At 46.8% G+C, this 20,000-nt stretch overlaps 1 protein-coding gene across 3 annotated transcripts in view; it reads right to left on the bottom strand.

Moving 5' to 3' along the window:
* LOC311129748 (neuron navigator 3-like) overlaps positions 1 to 20,000 on the bottom strand; it is a 753,845-nt gene that overhangs the window by 75,526 nt on the left and 658,319 nt on the right. For all 3 annotated transcript variants that reach the window (XM_084162171.1, XM_084162172.1, XM_084162173.1), the window contains exons 8-10: positions 17,932 to 19,084; positions 14,744 to 14,859; positions 785 to 893 (exon numbers count right to left, since the gene is read on the bottom strand). In XM_084162171.1, coding sequence (XP_084018297.1) covers positions 785 to 893; positions 14,744 to 14,859; positions 17,932 to 19,084 — 1,378 coding nt within the window. The remainder of the gene's footprint in view (positions 1 to 784; positions 894 to 14,743; positions 14,860 to 17,931; positions 19,085 to 20,000) is intronic.

Below are 20,000 nucleotides of genomic sequence, written 5' to 3'. Positions count from 1 at the left end.
CTATCTGTCACGGCTGTCCACCGCCTTGCCACCATTTTCCCCACAAATGAGTCAGAAATATCAGAACAATACATTAGAGTACAGTACAGTCCAGAGCCATGACAGGGATCCATGATCATCATTATGGCTCGTCTGAGATCAGCCAAGACATATGTTTTCACATTCCTTTAATGTGAACAGGCTGCTGTCGTGATGGACCAGACATGATAGGTTTTGGTTTTCTGTCCCCCTCGAACACCATCAAAGTGTGCCAGTAGTGTGCAAGTAGACTTGATTAGAATATCTATGAAATATCAAGGGAGATATGGTAATTGGGGGAATATCATAAAGAGTTTTGAGACTTCTGAGATATCGTATCTGTCTTTCATATTCTGATAAAATCAGAATCTTTAATCTTAAAATAGACTTCCAGACAGTTTAAAACCCTGAAAACATCAGGATTTCAAAATAATAATTTACCTACTGTATTAGTTGAAGACCTGATATAATTATAATCATTTCAACTTTAGATTGAGGGACTGCAGAGAATGAAAAACATGAACATGTAACTGTAACTGTATGAGGTCAACGTGTCGTGCACACCCACCAGGGTTGGGGTCAATTCTATTTCAATTCCAGTCAATTCAGAAAGTAAACCAAATCCAATTCCAATTCCACATTTTCTTAATTGAAAAGCATTGAAGAGAATTGGAATTTCAGTGTACTTCATGAATTGTCTGGAATTGAAATGGAATTGACCCCAACCCTGACCCCCACAGTGGACTTTCCCGACACCCTTGCTCACCTGTGACTGATCTGTGTCCCCCGCAGACTGGACATGGTCTCCTCCAGGTTCTGCCGTAGGTCGGCAATGTTCTTCACTGTCCGCATGCGTCTCGTCTCGGGGTCTTCCCCTGTAATGCACAGAGAAGGGGTTTATGAGAGATGTTGGGCTCCGTGGTGAAGTTTCCCCTAAGTACAGATCCGGGATCAGCTTCCCCTGTCCCAATTCTAACCTTAACCATTATGGGGAAAAAGCAAAACTGACCCAAGATCAGCGTCTAGAGGCAACTTCATGCTACACCAGATGTGGGCTCCTGTAACATTCTGTTTCCTCAAGATGCCGCCATACATCAGCATCACCAACATCAGGACCCAAACCATGACAATGCACTCTGACAGGTAGCATGGGTACACATTCCAAGATGCTGGGCCGACAGTTTGAACCCGTCTCAGCTGTCAGGACGGAATTGTCATGTTTTTGTGTGGAAAATTGACATTTCTGCAGTCCTGCCATTTTCAAGGCGAACATAGAAACCCACTCTCCATCTGTAAGCTACATATATTTTGCCTCAACAGCTAAATCTCAGATAGCTTTTCAATCTTAGTCAACCCCATCCAAATGCATTTAATCTCAGTCCAGGACCTTTCCCCTGATTCCAGTTCAGCTCTGACTGTAACCACTTCATATGTTTTATATACTTACATTAGTTATATATAAGACTCATTCACAGCGAAGTACCAGTCGCAGTGATGTGCCAGTTGCAGTACATTAAGCCCATTATATTGCAGTACATTAAGCCCATTATATTGCAGTACATTAAGCCCATTCTATTGCAGTACATTAAGCCCATTCTATTGCAGTAAATTAAGCCCATTATATTACAGTACATTAAGCCCATTATATTACAGCAAGCCCATTTTATTGCAGTACATTAAGCCCATTCTATTGCAGTACATTAATTGTTATATTGTTATATGCCATTTAGCAGACACTTTTATCCAAAGCGACTTACAGTCATGCGTGCATACATTTTTGTGTATGGGTGGTCCCGGGGATCGAACCCACTACCTTGGCGTTACAAGTGCAGTGCTCTAACAGCTGAGCTACAGAGGACAACATTAAGTCCATTCTATTGCAGTACATTAAGCCCATTCTATTGCAGTACATTACGCCCATTCTATTGCAGTACATTAAGCCCATTCTAAAGGGGCAGTATATTTTTACATTTTAGTCATTTAGCAGACGCTCTTATCCAGAGCGACTTACAGTTAGTGAGTGCATACATTTTCATACTGGTCCCCTGTGGGAATCGAACCCACAACCCTGGCGTTGCAAGCGCCATGCTCTACCAACTGAGCTACACGGAACTAAGTCTATTCTATTGCAGTACATTAAGCCTATTCTATTGCAGTACATTAAGTCCATTATATTGCAGTACATTAAGCCTATTCTATTGCAGTACATTAAGTCCATTCTATTGCAGTACATTAAGCCCATTCTAAAGGGGCAGACTCAGGAAGCTACTAATAAGCAGTAGAGTGCTACAGTACTTGTAGTCTTCGTTTCAAATGGCACCCGATTCCCTACACAGTGCACTACTTTTGACCAGAGCTCTATGGGCCATGGTCCAAAGGAAATGCACTGTATAGGGAAAAGGGTGCCATTTGGAATGTACCCGTAGCAGTGTCTTCCCACAGACACAGTCGTAGACACAACAGCTGTGGTAAGACACTACAGTGCTATAGGCCAAGGGCAAGGCCCCGCAGATCTGCCTGCCTAGTCCAATTAGGCCTGGCTACGCTCCAGTCATCATTGCCTCTGTCAGCGGACACCATGGGCTGGTAATTAACATGACTTGTGGGAGACCCAAAATGGATGCCAGTCACAGCAGTTTCCAGTTTCAAGGCACAAAAAAAAAGAAGCTGTCTCCTCAAAGGAGCGTTGCGGAATGAGTCGGCACACGCATCTAATGAGGGAATAACAGAATGTGTCAGTGTTGCTGATCAAGTTTTCATGATTTTTCTATTTCACATTGGAATGCTGTAACCACGCCAACACAGGGCCAAGTGTGGTGAATGCGTGTGGGTTTTAAAAATGTCTTGTCATATTAATTTGTGTTGAACTATAGATTTTACTCACTAAACAGTCAACAAGCGCTTAACATTTAGAGAACGAATATACTCCACACAAGCTGAATATTAAGTTATTGTTTGGTACATCACCCCAACATACAACATAGAATGAATGTTTTCATAGTGTTTTAACGTACCCACATAGCTAGTACAGAGTCCATCAAACTCTGTCACCAACCTTCAAGGCTGACCTGATTTTGGAAGAGCTGCTGAGCGGCACCTCAAAACTGTGTTCACGCATCTCTGCTTCTGTCAAGAGGACTGATACAGCTTATGCACACGCACACACTCTCCGAGGGTGCCTCAGGGGGAGCTGGGATAGGCAAAAAACACATTGCCATTTCACCCATGCATATTACAGTTTTTCTCCATTGGTTTGGCTCATTTCTTGAAACAGAAATTACATTCTCAAAACTACATGGACAAACCTCCAAACCACTTGGCAATTGTTCACAACAGAATTGAATTTCTCATTCATTTCATCAAATTGCAAATGTCTAAGTACATGTCTCAATGTCTCAGTACATCTTTGCAAATGATTAAGTACAGGTAGCCTACATTTAGCACAATTTCCAAGTGAATAGATCTTGTTGATCTAAACTGATTGTTGATTCTCAGTCTAATGGTTGTTCGCTCCAAAACGTGTCAGCGTCATTTCATTGTATAAGTCATCACATGCACAATAGTCTGTTCAATTGTCAAAATTAGTCAAGAACATAATACCATGAATACCATATATGAATCCCTTGGAACATTTGATAAATTTATTACAGCAATTGACAGTCAGGTGAAACTAGAACTTGACTAACGAAGGAGGAGTTTCACACATCTCAGATGACCAATCAAACAGTATGTTTAGTTACCTGACAGGTGCTGTCCATGACTGTGAATGCTGCCAAACATGTATGTAAAGAGCTTGACCATGCAGGACCAGTACAATTTCTGAACATGGAGGCACCTGGCCAAGTAAATGAACAAGGGCAACTGCCTGCTCGAGGAAGAGGAAGAAGAAGAGGAGGAGGAGGAGTAAGGGTGCGTGGTGGTGGAATAGGGGGAAGAGGCCGAGGAGCACGAAGACACCATGCTGTCCCGGATGAAATTCGGGCCACAATTATAGACCATGTCATCAACCATGGCCTCACAATGGCGGAGGCAGGTCGCCGAGTGCAGCCTAATGTGCCTCGCTCAACAGTCTCCTCCATCATCCAAACCTTTCGCAGGGAAAACAGGTATGTAGTCAGTCAATGATGGAATTATATGTTGTATAGGACAGGACACTGTGCATAGAGCAAGAAATATATTTATTTACATATTTACCTATTCATTTAGTGTGTGTGTGTGATAGGCCTACAGTAATATCTTACCTCAATGGGATGTTATGATACTAAAAATGACAAGAAAAACATTGGAGAAAATAAACTATGGAATAGTTTATTTTCTACAGTATTGATGATACAGTTTACAGTAGTATTCCAGTCACTGTGCAGTGATGCATTAGAATTGTGGTAAAGTTACTGTAAGTAAAACAACAATACAATTACATAGGTAACTCATTCTGTAAGGAATACATAAGGTATACATTACGAATGGAGTGTTGTCCTTTGACTTCTATATCTAGGATTGGACGACAACCTTGCACAGGTGGCAGAGGAAAACTTCTCAATGAACAACAAGAACAAGAGATCTGTAACATGGTGATGGCAAATAATGCCATCACATTGAGACAGATCCGCGCTGCAATCCTACAAGACAATGCCATATTCCAAAATGTCAACTCTATAAGCATCTCCACAATAGACCGGATATTGAAGAAGCATCAGATGACAATGAAGCAAATTTACAGGGTACCATTTGAGAGGAACTCTGATAGAGTGAAAGAGCTGCGGTACCAGTATGTACATGTAAGTCAGTTACTGGTTGTCCATCATTATAACATTTTTACAATTAAGCAGTGGTTCCCAAACTTTTTTGGCTTCAGTACCCACTTTACCTGATTTGTGTATCCAGGTAATCCAGGTATGGAAGTATTTGATTTATCTGACTTCAACATTTCGCCTAAAAACTGCAGCTTACTGTATGATGCAATTATCATTATAATCCTTATTTTGAAGAATATAACATACAATAAGAAAAGGGGTCAAAGAGCTGCAATTAGTGCCTCCCATGTAAATCTATCTAATACTGTGGGTTTTACTGTAACATTTCAGTAAGTCTAGTCATTGATGATTTCCCCCCTCCCCTTTCTGTCAAATACCCCCTGTAGTACCTCTGCATAGGGGTACATGTACCCCAGGTTTGGAACCACTGGAGTAGTGGCCAGTAGTATATTGAACTTGTGGAGAACATAGAACATTCCTATGTAATTGTCTGTAACTGTAGTGTATGACTCTTCTGTATGACTGATTTGATGTTTTCTTTTTTTACGCTATTGTAGAGAATAATGGCATTGGAAGGAAACGAGACCCATCACATCCTCGTGTTTGTGGATGAAGCTGGCTTCAACCTGGCCAAGGGCCGAAGACGTGGCCGTAATATTATTGGCCACCGGGCCATGGTGGATGTCCCAGGCCAGCGAGGGGGCAATATAACTATGTGTGCTGCCATATCGGAGAATGGTGTGGCCACTCACATCCCCAGTCTTGGCCCATACAATACACAGAAGCTCCTCATCTTCTTGGACCGCCTTCATGTTGATTTGATCCCTGAAAATGAGAGCGGTCTCGTAGGGCCTCACCTACCACAATATGTCATTGTATGGGACAATGTGAATTTCCACCGTGGCCCGCTCATCAGGGCCTGGTTCACTACTCATCCAAGGATGGTCATGGTGTTCCTACCACCTTACTCTCCTTTCCTCAATCCTATTGAGGAGTATTTCTCCGCTTGGAGGTGGAGAGTGTATGAGCATCGGGCTCAAGATCAGAGGTCCCTGCTCCATGCAATGGACGCTGCGTGTGAGGATATTACAGGAGATCAGTGTAGGGGATGGTTGCGACATGCACGCCGTTTCTTCCCTCGTTGCATCGCAAGGGAGAATATACGCTGTGATGTGGACGAGAATCTGTGGCCAGACAGACAGCAGCGTGTGGATGGCCAGGAGGGTGAGGACAGCGACCAGTGAAGAACTGTTAGTTGTGAAACTCCAGCTTTATTTACAGCACTGTAGGCTGCATATAATTTTCATTGTTTTTTGTTTGTGTGTTTATATTACAGTATATTATGCTGTATACATTTTCTTTTTACTCTGATGTATGGAAGTTACTTTATGTGTGTGAATGATAATGGTTACAATTTCCTTGGCAGTATGAGTGCAATGTGTGATGTCAAACCTTGGAGGCTACTCTTACCCTAAAATCCTATTTATTTTTTTCAGTTTTATACACAATTGTATTCTGTTAGCTAGACAAAAAACAGTACAGTAACCATTGTCAATGAAGGACTGGGCTAAGACTGAAAGGTGGACATGAGGGATATTTCAATGGTCCTCTGCCATAGTGACAAAACATCTAAACATTTTGACTTGCAGTGCTTACACAATGCCAAAGGGACGAAGCATTTTGGGGGCACTGACTGTTTAAATGAGAAGGAAATTTAGTTTTGACACATGCGTGAACTGTTTTGGGAGAGGTATGAGCTTTTGCAGGTGAACCATGGTGTTGTGCCGAACCATCCACGTTATTTTGGCTAAAGCACCAAGAGTGTTGAGAACGTCCGGTCTGTTTCAAGAAATGAGCCAAAGCAATTGAGAAGGATCTTTGCCATTTTCGTGGCACTGACTCCTTATATGGAAAAGGAATTTAGTTTTGAAGCATGAGTGAACAGTTTTAGGAGAGATATGAGCTTTTGCAAGTGAGCTATAGTGTTGTGCTGAACTGTAAGACTGTTTTGCCAAATGATCTTAGAGTTTTGAGAATGTAATTTCTGTTTCAAGAAATGAGCCAAACCAATGGAGAAAAACTGTAATACACACTGGTACATGTGTGAACCAGGACAAATATAAGCACCCACCTAATATTTATTATATACACACACAGCTATGTCTTACTATACCCCTAACCTTAACCCTTACCCTAACCCTAACCTCTAACCCTAACCCTAACCCTAACCCTAACCCTAAGCCTAAAATAGCCTTTTTACACGTGAGGACCGGCAAAATGTCCTCATTTCTCTGAATTTTAGTTGGTTTACTATTCTTGTGAGGACTTTTGGTACTCACAGGTACAGTAAAACGTGTACACACACACACCATTTTTAACTATTTCACCCTGACCTCATAGACGTGCGTCCGGTTCAGTAATTCAGTAGGCGTCTGATGTAGAACAGCATTTTACTTCCTGTCTTCTGAATCAGTCCTTTCAGGGAGGCTGTTAAGATCTGAGGAGGGACCAAGCCCAGGCAGCATCCCTTAACCCCGAGCCACGGGGCGGCCAATCTATACCTCGCTAAGCCGTCTACGGTTTCAGACTTAAAAGGAAACACAAAAGAGCTGGACAGCCTTGTATAATGGACTCAATAGGACAGCCTTGTATAATGGAGTCAATAGGACAGCCTTGTATAATGGACTCAATAGGACAGTCTTGTATAATGGACTCAATAGGACAGCCTTGTATAATGGACTCAATAGGACAGTCTTGTATAATGGACTTAATAGGACAGCCTTGTATAATGGACTTAATAGGACATCAAATGGCTTTTAGAGCCCTTTAATTTGACTTTTTGTGTGTCTCACTGTCAGCTGAAAGGATGAAGAGAGAGCTAGAGAGAGAGAGAGAGAAAGAGATAGAGAGATAGAGAGAGAGAGAGAGAGAGAGAGAGAGAGAGAGAGAGAGAGAGAGAGAGAGAGAGAGAGAGAGAGAGAGAGAGAGAGAGAGAGAGAGAGAAAGAAAGAAAGAAAGAAAGAAAGAAAGAAAGAAAGAAAGAAAGAAAGAAAGAAAGAAAGAAAGAAAGAAAGAAAGAAAGAAAGAAAGAAAGAAAGAAAGAAAGAAAGAAAGAAAGAAAGAAAGAAAGAAAGAGAGAGATATGATATAGGGGACCCATTTAGCTAAATATCAATCTTTCCCTCCCCTACACTATCTATCTCCCCACGTTGAAAAACCCTCCTTACCCTCTTCCTTCCATCATGTCCACACAGAGAGAAAGAGAGAGAGAGAGAAGAGAGGAGGAATGGTCATATCATATCTGTGTGGGTGGGGTGTGGCAAGGTGGTCTGAGAGACAGACTCGAAACTGCCAGAAATCTTCAAACCCTCCCCTAACTCCATCCCCCTACCTCTATTCCTCTCCTCGTTGACAAAGATGAAATGTCGGTCCAATTATAAAGGGACACAAACAGGGTTGGCCCTGGGGGGGATAGGGTGCTATTTAGGATGCAGACATGCTCCCAGTGAGTTAGCTGCAGGGAGTGATTCATAGAGCGCTAATGGAGTGGAGCATTCACCTAAAGCAGAGTGCTGCTCTGTATATCACACAATCACTCACTACCATCACTCACCACCATCACTCACTACCACCACTCACCACCAACACCACTCACCATCATCACTCCCCACCCACCACCACCACCATCACTCACCACCCACCACCATCACTCACTACCATCACTCACCACTGCCACCACTCACCACCAACACCATCACTCCCCACCCACACCATCACTCACCACCATCACTTCCCACCCACCACCATCACTTCCCACCCACCACCATCACTCACCACCCACCACCATCACTCACCACCCACCACCACCATCATCCACCATCCACCACTCCCCATAGGCAAACCCAACAGGCAATACATACCATTCACTTTACACTCACAGGTGGTCAGATGAGATTTTGGGAGTGAAAGGTAATATTATTGACGGAGAAACAAGTGTGAAGTATGTAAACATGAATAATTTTGTATTTGCCACTAATAAAACGGTTATACTATTGATGGCATTATTAAATCAGATTGTAAAAAAATAAATAGGTGTTAAGAGAGAGGAAATGTTTTGGTCTTAGATTACTCCCGCACCATTATCAGTGGAAATCTAGAGATTAATAATATTATTTGCATATAAATTATATGAATGTTTGTGTAACAAAAGCCGTGAACCTCAGGGCTCATTCTAGACTGTTTATGATAGGGGAAATATAGCTGGAAGCACCACTTGACAATGTACTACCAGCGGGAGATGATCTCAGCCTCAGCCAGATGCATCGCTATTCAAGTCCCTGTTGAGCAGAGCAATCATGTTACAATGCAGCGACAGCACCGCAAGCCACAGGTTGACACACACAAATATGAACACACACACAAGCATTTACAAACAGATGCGCACACACACACACACGCACGTGCACACACACACACACACACACACACACACACACACACACACACACACACACACACACACACACACACACACACACACACACACACACACACACCCAACACCACCACAGGCCACAGGTTCAGCATCTGCCTAGTATCACTCTCCCTCTCTTCAATAATGCATGTTCTCTTTTGCTCGAGGCCCGCACCTCTACCGGAGAGAGTGAATACAACTCCTTGCTCCACACATCCTAATGAGACCAGCTAACACCATGTCTCACAAAACACACGAGGGTCTCGGCAAGCTTCGCTTGCACGCACCAAACTCTGAATATGCCTTTGTGCAGAGAATGTCAAATCAAATCATTCAAACCCATTTCCATTGTCACCCACACCCCTCTGTGTTAGATAGCATGTGTCAACTCTCTGCAGCTTGCTGCAGACACGCCTGAGAGGGAGGAAACACTGGGTCCAGAGTGTTATGAGTTCTCCCAGCTAAAACCCTTCCTAACAGGCAGTACAGCACCGAGCTGCTTGTTAAACCACATCCAATACGTCGCTCCCTGAGGCAAAACCCTGAGCTGCCGTACTGTCCTATACTGCAGCTGGGCAGGCTGAGCACTTTCAATGGCAACTTTGTGTGGAAATGGGCTTTAGGAGGTACTGTAACTACCTGGATAGATCACACAGACAGGGATAGTAGGGTATGGATGGATCACTGTCACTGTTGTATTCACAGGCAGTGAGGGAGCTCGTACGCTGCAGCTGGCAGCAGGCAGCAGTACTGGTATTTCTTCAAGAATGGGAGAATTTGGGACTGGGCTTTTTCAGTGCAATATGAACTAATGCTACTACAGTGAGACCACAATGAGTATTTATGGTACTACTATTACTACTACAATACTACCACAATGAGTATTTATGTTACTACTATTACTACTACAGTGAGACCACAATGAGTATTTATGTTACTGCTATTGCTACTACAGTGATACCACAATGAGTATTTATGTTACTGCTATTGCTACTACAGTGATACCACAATGAGTATTTATGTTACTACGATTACTACTACAATAATTCCACAATGAATATTTATGTTACTACTATTACTACTCCAGTGATACCACAATGAGTATTTATGTTACTACGATTACTACTACAATAATACCACAATGAGTATTTATGTTACTGCTATTGCTACTCCAGTGATACCACAATGAGTATTTATGCTACTGCTATTACTACCAGTGTTTCTACTATTACCAAACTGATTACTTATGTTACCACTACGTCTACCTCTGCTAATAATACGACCACTACCACACTGCAACTATCACTCCCTTTGCCTGACACTACTACCCAAGCTTCAGTTCATCACCATTATTTCTAGCATGTATCATTTAGTCAGCAGCATTACCAGAACAGCAGCTCCACATCCATCTGTACATCCAGCCATATGGATGGAGACCTGTGTACGCCCCTGGCTATGGTGTGTTTGTGGGTGGGTGTGTGTGTGTTACGGTGTGAGAGAGTGTGTGTGACTTACAGCGTGGGTGTGTGTGCAGCACCTGCTCCAGGTCGCCCAGCATGGTGAGGATCACCTCCTTGTCTAGCTGAGCCGTGCCCTCGCGGGCGCCCCCCTCCGCCTCCTCCTCCGCCCAGTACCCCCTCTCCCTGCCACCCTGGCCCCCGACCCTGGTGCCCGCCACTGACGCCACCTCGTCGTCCGAACGCCCGCTGCTGCCCTCTTCATCCGTACCCTCCTCCCTGGGCTTCCCCAGCTGCCCACGTGACGTCTCCCGTTGCTGTTGCCCGCCCAGCGATGCCCGCCCGCCCGCCGTGCACCTCCACGGCACGGGGATGAGGGAGTGTTCCGACTGGGAGAGAACTTTGGTCAGGGAGAGGGACAGGGAGCGCACCCTGGTGCCCCTCGCGCCCCCGCCATCCCTGGCTGGCTCCTTCCTGGGGCTGCCCCCTGGCGCTGGGGATGATGACAGGGATGAAGAGGATTTGGAAGGCGTGGGGGGGTCATCTAGCTCGAAGGAGTACACCCGCTGCTCGCCCTCGCTCAGCAGGGTCAGGTTGGTGAGGGAGCGCTGCTTGCGGAGGTTGAGGTTGTCTGGGAGGGGCTGGGGGGGTCGGCGAGGAGGGCTTCCGCCCTGGTACACGGAGAACTCTGGACCTCTCTTCATCTTCTCCTCCTTTCTCTCATTCCCTCTCTCTCTGTTCGTCAGTGGGTCTGTGCTGGTCCACCTGTTTGGCTCTGTTCCCGTTCACATTCTGGCAGTGGTGGCCGGTGATCGGAGGAGGGGAGAGGAGAAGAGGGTGGCGAGAGAGGTGAAGACTCCTCTATCTGGGGAGGGGGGAGGGCTCAGGTGGCCCTGTGTCCAGCGCTCACCGAGGGTCCAGGCTTCATCCAGATGGAGGGATGGAGAGCATACCGCAGACGCCTGGATGGAAAACTCCCCCCTCACGCACAGCAGAGTCCAGAGCCATCCACCAGACATTGCATTCCCATGGTCACCCAGCCAATAACTGGTGCCACAAACACACACCAACACGAAAAACAGACACTCCTTTACCTCCTCCTCCTCCTCTTCTCTCTCTCTCACTCCTACCCTCTGTTTTCCACCTCAAAACAGCAAGGAGCGGTGAGGGGTGTGGATGAATGCGATTTTACATCTCTCTCTTTCTCACGCGATCTCTCGCTCCTCTGCTCTATTACACTCTCTCTCCTTCTCTCTCTCTTCCTCTCTCTCCTTCTCTCTCTCTTCCTCTCTCTCCTTCTCTCTCTCTTTCTCTTTCTCTATTAAGAGCAGAGGGGAGCCTTTTCATTCCTCTCTCTCCTCTCCTGTTAATTACCAGCTCAGCAGAGCCTCTGTTTCTCTCCCTCTCTCCTCTCCTCACACCAGAGAATGGAGCCAGCACTCAATCTCTCCGCTCTGTTCATTTTAGCATTCAGCCTGCAATTCTATCCTCCCTCTCCTCCGCTGCTCTCTCTCTTTCTCCCTGCCTCTCATCTGTTTCTCCCTCCTTCTCTCTCTTCTCTCTCTCTCTTTCTCTTGTCTCGCTAGTCTCCCTTTCCTCTGCTGCAGTAGTGGCAGCCTCTGCTGTGGCTACTGCCGACCATCAAAGCACGCGTCTTCAGTCTCCACGTCTGCCCACTTCAGTTCAGGAAACGCCTCACCACAAGTCGCAAGGTACTTTTGGAGTGTGTGTGTGAGCGAAAGAGAGCCAAAGGATGAAAATGCAACGCTGCTTCCCCTCTCCCTCTTTCCTCCCCCTCTTCTCCCCCCTCTCCCTCTTTCCCCCTTCTCCTCCCGCTTTCCTCCTCCCTCTCCATCTTCTCCTCCACCTCTCCCCATTATCCTCCCCCTCTCCCTCTTCTCCTCCCCCTCCCTCTTTCCTCCCCCTCTCCCTCTTCTCCTCCCCTGATAAAAACCAGTGTGACTGGGAGTTGTTTGGACAGCACACCTGTGAGTTGCGGCTCCCTGATAGCCACGCTGCGCTGATGCACAAGCTAATTAAATGCTACAGGGTTAATGAGGTAAAGAGTAAAGCTCCAGCTCTCCTCTCGCCTTGACTGCAGGCTGTCTGTCAACAGCTTCAACACTTACTCTAGCATTAATAGCCTCAACTGTACAGACACACACACCATAGACAAACAACAGCCTCCATATGACCACACATGCTATAAGCTCGTGAAACAGAGTAACTCACGGTAGCAGTTGCCCTGAACAACCATATCCAAGGTGACATTAACTGCCATGGACAGAGATGGTATTTACAAGTGTAGGATCTTAATCTGACCAGTTTCTCACAGAAGGAAAACAATCATTCAGCAAACAGGAAATGTGTATTATTTTGTCGATTATAATTATTGGACCTTTTTGTAGGGGTTGATACATTTTTAGTTAGGGCAAATCAAGTCTGACATTTAAAAATGGAAACTGGGAGTTGTTTGGACAGCACACCTGTGAGTTTCCTGCAACAACAGGGTGATCAAATTATGATCCTACACCTGTAAGTGGTTGGAACCAGGAACCCCTGGAATGGCTAAAGATGCTGTTCAACTGCTGCAAGTTATACTGCATATATATGCCTACCGCTACATTGACCTTACATGGCCAATCATCTCCACTGACTCATGGTCAATCTTCTGTGACATGACTGTAAGTTGCTCTGTCTGTTAAACAACCTAAATGTAAATTAAATGTAAACTCAGTGCTGCAGGAAATGTAGCCGAAGATGATGAACCATAAGTAGCTTTTTGAAAGACTTCCTTCACTACAGAGGCTACCACAGACTCACATTCCAGGCAAGGAGCAATTAAGGAGTAAAAACTAAGAGAAAAACAAGGGTGCAGTTTCCCCTAGGTACCGATCTAGGATCTGCTTTCCCTCCCCAAATCCTTACCTTATGAATAGTGAGGGAAAACAAAACTGACCCAAGATCAGTGTCTGGGGGCAACTTCACCATGCACCAAAATCAACATAATTGTCCTGATTCAGAAGTGAACCACCATGGTTCCTCATTTATCATTTACATACATTCACAAAAAGCCCCCCAAAACACCACAATCACACTGTCTGAGTAGAGCACAACTGCACACGTTTTCATAAATGAGTCATCAAGAACAAATCAAAGCACAAAGTTCAATCGAATATCGCTGACCGCGGTGCACATTGTGCCGTGACCACAGTATGTATATTATAGGTTTGGAGATGTAAAAACACAACATTCCAGACATTTTACTTTGGGCGTGGCTTTGTAAAGGCATACATTCAGAGGACTAAAGCAGCGCTTGGTAGGGATCATTCCCTTTGTAGATGACAATTTTTAGAACGTGTGTTTTTTTGGGGAGTGATTTGTTTTGTGGCAGAGCAATCTTTTGTTTTCCCATACCCAAACGACAAATCAGCTTATAGTAGAGCAAGACCTAAGACATTCAGTACGTTTAGTTAACATGTAGAACCGCTAGGCAGGAATACATATCGATATCGATTTTCTATGTTACAATGGATGTACTGTGATTTGGCAGATACCTGACCTGCAACACCAAAGCTACGTAATAACACGTCATAATTTCCAAAGGACATTATCCACATTACATTTCCATCGCATTGAAATTCTATCAGTCTCTGTGTAAACGCCAGGCTGAGTTGCAGCCCAGCCCACCACCCAGATAATACAGGCTGATTCTAGCTATCTTTGTCTCCTGCAGCCTCTGGCCGCTGTCTATCCGGATAAGCCGCCACATCCCCACAGCTAGAGCAAGACACCGGGTGCTGGGGCATAACCAATGGCAACCGCGAGCAACCACATAAACAAAGGGCCACAGATGCGTCCTGTGTCTGCCGGTCGTTCCTGACCTTTTCCCTTCGCCATGTGAGGCGGGGATCAAAGGACCCCCCTCGTTGCCTCAAACACAAACTCGCGTTCACCGGAAAGTACACACACGCACCGATACACACATAGAATATACTATAACAAACACACACACACGCGTGTCAGTAAGTGTTGCCTACCTGAGATCTCTTCCAGGCACTGTTTGGCGGTCTTGCTGTAGACCAGGTCTCCCTTGGTGGGGCTGAGGCAGTGGTCTGAGGGGGCCACCGTGGTACAGTCGTTCTCGGAGTACGTCCTGGGAGAAACAAACAAAGCCATGGTTATTCAGGAGCCACACTGTATAGTGTGTTTGTGTTTTCCTGTGGTAAAAAAACAACAACTGGAGCCGGATTGAAATATTTTGATATGTGCTTTTTCACATTTTCAATAGATGGAGATGAACATCTCAGGGGTATCTCTTGGATGATGTGAGGGTTAGATGGGTAAATGGAAGTTTGTCTCTGTATCATGAGCCTGCCTATGTGCAGTCAAAATCCACATACTGGCTTGCACTCCCTGTCTCCCTATAGCCTATGGGCCCTGGTCAAAAGTAGTGCACTAAAAAGGTAATAGGGTGTCATTTGGTATGCGCCTGTGTTTGTTCCCTGGCCCTGGGCAGAGATGTGAGAAACACAGCCAGACGTTTGACGGCTGCTAGATAACTCTACCGCACCGGCACACCCACAATAAAACCTTCTCCAGCCACCTGCACCGCCAGAGATAAACTGGCATCCACGGTCTGCTGCATCAGCCAATGAGTTCAGCATCGTGAAACTCGGTTTCTAACATCCACCCTACAAAATAGTTATAGCTCCATAGAATTGCACAGAGAGACATTCAGAAATATGGCAGCAATTTGACAACCTGTACAAAATGTAGGAATGTGTAAATTAATTGTTTACTGGGGGAGGGTATATATTCTGGCAACTCAGTTTAGGAATGTATGTTATAAAGTTGTATAACAAGGATCTCAAAACAGTCCTTAAAACCCCCTGAGAAACGTACAGAGAACAAAACAAAGCACAGCCAATCGTAAGTGAGAATCTCAGGTCGAATTAGGTCAGGGAGAGGACGCACATCCAACGTTTACGTCACACAGCAGTGCCTTACAATCACCTCCCCGGCTGCTGTCAAAGGGGGAGGCAGGGGGACTGTAATCAACGTAACACCAACTGCAGCTAACTGCTGCTCTGCTCTGCTGTGGCACAGGAGAGGGAAGAAACCTAATTGGCCCTGAAATGATGGTAAATTACTGCGCAGCGGGAGGCCCTAAGTGCGAGGCTGTTGACAGTTCTTCCTCTGTCAGGCAGGTCGGCGGCGGGGGCACACCTCCCCCCGGAAGGGAGTGGGAGAAACACAGGAAAGGGGGAGGGAGGGAGACATGGGATGCTACAGCCAGGATTGGACAACAGAAGGGGAGAGGTAGGCGGGAGTGTGAGTGATGGGATGAGCTAGAACTGAGCATGTCAACCTGTTGGCTGCTGAGCACAGAAGACAACGTGCTTTTCATTTGGGTTGATTGCATCTTGGTTAAGTAGCTGAGCTGCGCATGATTAGGACCTGACATGAATACAAAGTAGGAGAGGGATATGAAGAAAATCACTTTTTAATGGCATGACATTGCAGTGTATTTTGTGCGTCGCTTGTCTCCCATTTAATGCATATGGAAAACAGGTTTGAGAACAACAGCCATCACCTGCATCTGCCTATGAATGATGATCAGGGATGCCTGTTGATGAGCAAGATGGCGAGGTGTATTGAACGGATGAAGACTAATTCTCAACGGTGAGTCAGTGAGCAGCAGAGTGCATTGTGGACCGTGGTTGAGCCCTTTCTGGAATTATAGAGAGAAAGAGAAGAGAGGGAAAAGTTCCTCTGAAGCCGATTATGGGTCGTTAATAGGATTCCCTCCCTCCCTCCCTCCCTCCCTCCCTCCCTCCCTCCCTCCCTTCCTCCCTCCCTCCCTCCCTCCCTCCCTCCCTCCCTCATCATCTATCAGGAGATTGAGTCCAATGGCGAGAACTGTCGTTAGCATGCCCGCCATCATGTACAGGCTCTGTCTCTGACATCAGTGGCCCTCATACAGGCGACAGATTGAAAGGTGGGAAATGAGCTTTGATGGGCGGCATCCGTCTGGAATCAAGGCTTCCAATTCTCTCCAGACACTCTAATAATAGGGGTTTTGGGGCACGATGGGACGTAGTGATTCAATTGGTTGTTCACACATCAAGGTGGAGTGTGACTGGACGGGCCGCATTGTGAGGTGTGCAGTGGGAGGGCCAGCCCTCGTGTGTGTGTGTGTGTGACTGTAGGGTTATCTAACGAGCCTTGGCACCACAATGACAGAAGGGGGGATGCGGATAAAGGAGTGGAAGTTCTCAACAAAGTTGAACTCCTTCGCAGAAATCAAGTGGCAAACAAGGGACATTTCCTGCATATAAATACCCAAGTGATGGACAGTTCAGACACAAATTCAGCTGAACTATGTCAGGTGGAACAGAGGGCCTTGGGGTTATGCTGCAGGCTTAGACATCAGGACATGGAGGTAGTGAGGTGAGTTTGGGCTGTCATTCTAACAACCTGCTGAGGTGAGTTTGGCCTGTCATTCTAACAACCTGCTGAGGTGAGTTTGGGCTGTCATTCTAACAACCTGCTGAGGTGAGTTTGGGCTGTCATTCTAACAACCTGCTGAGGTGAGTTTGGGCTGTCATTCTAACAACCTGCTGAGGTGAGTTTGGGCTGTCATTCTAACAACCTGCTGAGGTGAGTTTGGGCTGTCATTCTAACAACCTGCTGAGGTGAGTTTGGGCTATCATTCTAACAACCTGCTGAGGTTAGTTTGGGCTGTCATTCTAACAACCTGCTGAGGTGAACAAGAGCTCATTTGGGTAATTGTGATTTGATTATGTATTTTTCTTTCCATTTTAAGTGAACATCCTACAAAGCCCTCTATAGAAAACTCCAAGTCAGTTAACAGCCTTGAAGACAAAGGCTGTCAGATGAGGATTCTTGGCTTGATGGGATTACTCCCCCACGCTACTAGTGGTGTAGCTAGCTAATAGAAAAACGCTTCATAGCTAATGAACACACCAATCATTAGAGAAACCTTCGGCAGAACACCCCACCCAATCCCCATTGTCACACAAACAATCGCATGCACGCATGCGCACACACACACACACACACACACACACACACACACACACACACACACACACACACACACACACACACACACACACACACACACACACACACACACACACACACACACACAGGCTCACCTGCACACAGACAGGCTCACCTGCACATACACATACAGTCTCACCTATACATGAAGGGGGCGACGGTGGCCGTGTTGGGGTGGTTGTGCTGCTGCTGCTGGGGGAGCTGCACCGCTCCGTTCCCTCCCATGGCCCCTGGGGGCTGGGAAAGGGCCGAGGTGCTGGTGGAAGACACCATGTTGCTCCGCCGCCCCTCCAGGCCCCCCAGGGACCGCTGCTGCATGTAGTAGCCCCCCTGGCCCCCTTTAACTACCTTGGCCTTGTCCCCTTCCCTGCCTCCTCCACTACCACCCTGGGTGGTCTGGGTCTGGGTCTGGGTCTGGGTCTGGGTCTGGGTCTGGGTCTGGGTCTGGGTCTGGGTCTGGGTCTGGGTCTGGGTCTGGGTCTGGGTCTGGGCTTGACCGCCGGCCTGCTTCCCCGTAGCCGAGGGGGCCTTGAGCCCAGGCTTGGGGATTCCACTGGAGGCAGGGGGGATGGCAATGTCCTTCTTGCCCGCCGCGGGCTTGCCTCCCTTGGGGATGAGGCTGGCAATCTTAGAGGTCTTCTTGGTTGGATCCACCATGGGTTCCCGTTGTTCCTCTTTGGGAGAGGTGATGGCCTTGTCTCCTCTGCTCCTGCTCTTATCCTCCTTGTCTTTGGGCTGGGGCAGGGACTTACTGCTGCCGCCGCCGGAGGGGGACGAGCCCTTCACACAGCCCTTGTTGGCTGCTGCCAGGGAAGGGGGCGAGGCAGACTTGGCCAGCTGCTTGGCGCTGCTGGTGCTGCTAGTACACATTGACGACGTAGGCTCCGTTATGCTTAGCCCTTCCTCGCCGTACTCCGACATGTCATCCTCCTCCTGCAAGGCCATCTCGGCCACCGACGGCGAGGTCCGCGATGCCGAGCGAGGGTTTATCATCCGGAACTTGTCCAGCATGGATCTCTGGGACGCGCCAGTGACAGAGCCCGACTTGGGCGCCTCGGTCATGGGAGGCCGTAGGCGGTCGGAGGGGGGTGGGGTGGGCGAGGGAGAGGGCGAGGTGGAGACTGAGAGCATGGAGGAGGTGGCACTGTGCTTCATGTTCATGGATTTGCTGCGCCAGGACTTTCCGGCGGTGGGGGAGGGGATGGCAGAGGCCAGCTGCTGCCCGCTGAGGCTGGTGGGCACCGGGGCACCTCCGTTCATGCTGCCAGGCAGAGGGATGCTCTTCACCGATTCTGCACGGGAGACAGATAAACAGACATACCATAGTTACATCAACAGTTGTTCATCTCAGGAACACAACTGGATGAATACATGTACACAGGGTCTCATATACTGAGAGAACAATTTGGCTTGAAAATGAAATGGCAGGTACTTTCTATGTGGAGCCAAATATTCACCATCATTGAGTCATCTACAGCAGGGGTGTCAAACTCATTCCATGGAGGGCATAGTGTCTATAGTTTTTTGGTTTTTCCTTTCAATTAAGACCTCAACAACCAGGTGTGGGGAGTTCCTTACTAATTAGTGACCATAATTCATCAATCAAGTACAAGGGAGGAGCGAAAACCCGCAGACACTCTGCCCTCCGTGGGGTGAGTCTGACACCTGTGATCTACAGACTCTGGCACTTTGACAGAAGAACCATCATTACAGTAAAAATGCTCTCAAAAGTAGCACGTTATGATATAAAAGCCCACAGGTTCTTCCCCAGCGACAGGTATGAACAGAGTGGTCCATCACATGGGATATTTCCATTGGCTTCACACTGGTGTCTCAAAGATGTTGTTGAACCCAGCCCAGGATCAACTACACTATTACATTTTCACAAGCAGAGAGACAGAGAGAGAGGGAGAGAGAGAGAGAGAGAGAGAGACGGAGAGAGAAGGAGAGAGAGAAGGAGAGGGGGAGAGAGAGAAAGCGAGAGAGAGAGGGAGAGAGATGCTGTTTGGATGGGTCAGCAGGCATTTTCTGCACCACGGGAGACAGACATAGAAAGGCTTGTCTTGCTCTCTCTGCTAGGCTGCAGGGGGGCGTGGTTGGTAGGGATGGGGGGCATAGTCGAGGTGGTAGGAACAAAAAAGAAACGGAGCAGATCGGTAGTGCGCTATCCAAATCTTTCCCACTGCAAACAGAGATCCTAGTGCAGCA

The sequence above is a fragment of the Coregonus lavaretus genome, assembly GCF_964263955.1.
Source record: "Coregonus lavaretus genome assembly, chromosome: 5".
NCBI classification, from domain to species: domain Eukaryota; kingdom Metazoa; phylum Chordata; class Actinopteri; order Salmoniformes; family Salmonidae; genus Coregonus; species Coregonus lavaretus.
The sequence above is the reverse complement of the archived record's forward strand: the minus strand, read 5'-3'. Positions and strand labels throughout refer to the sequence as shown.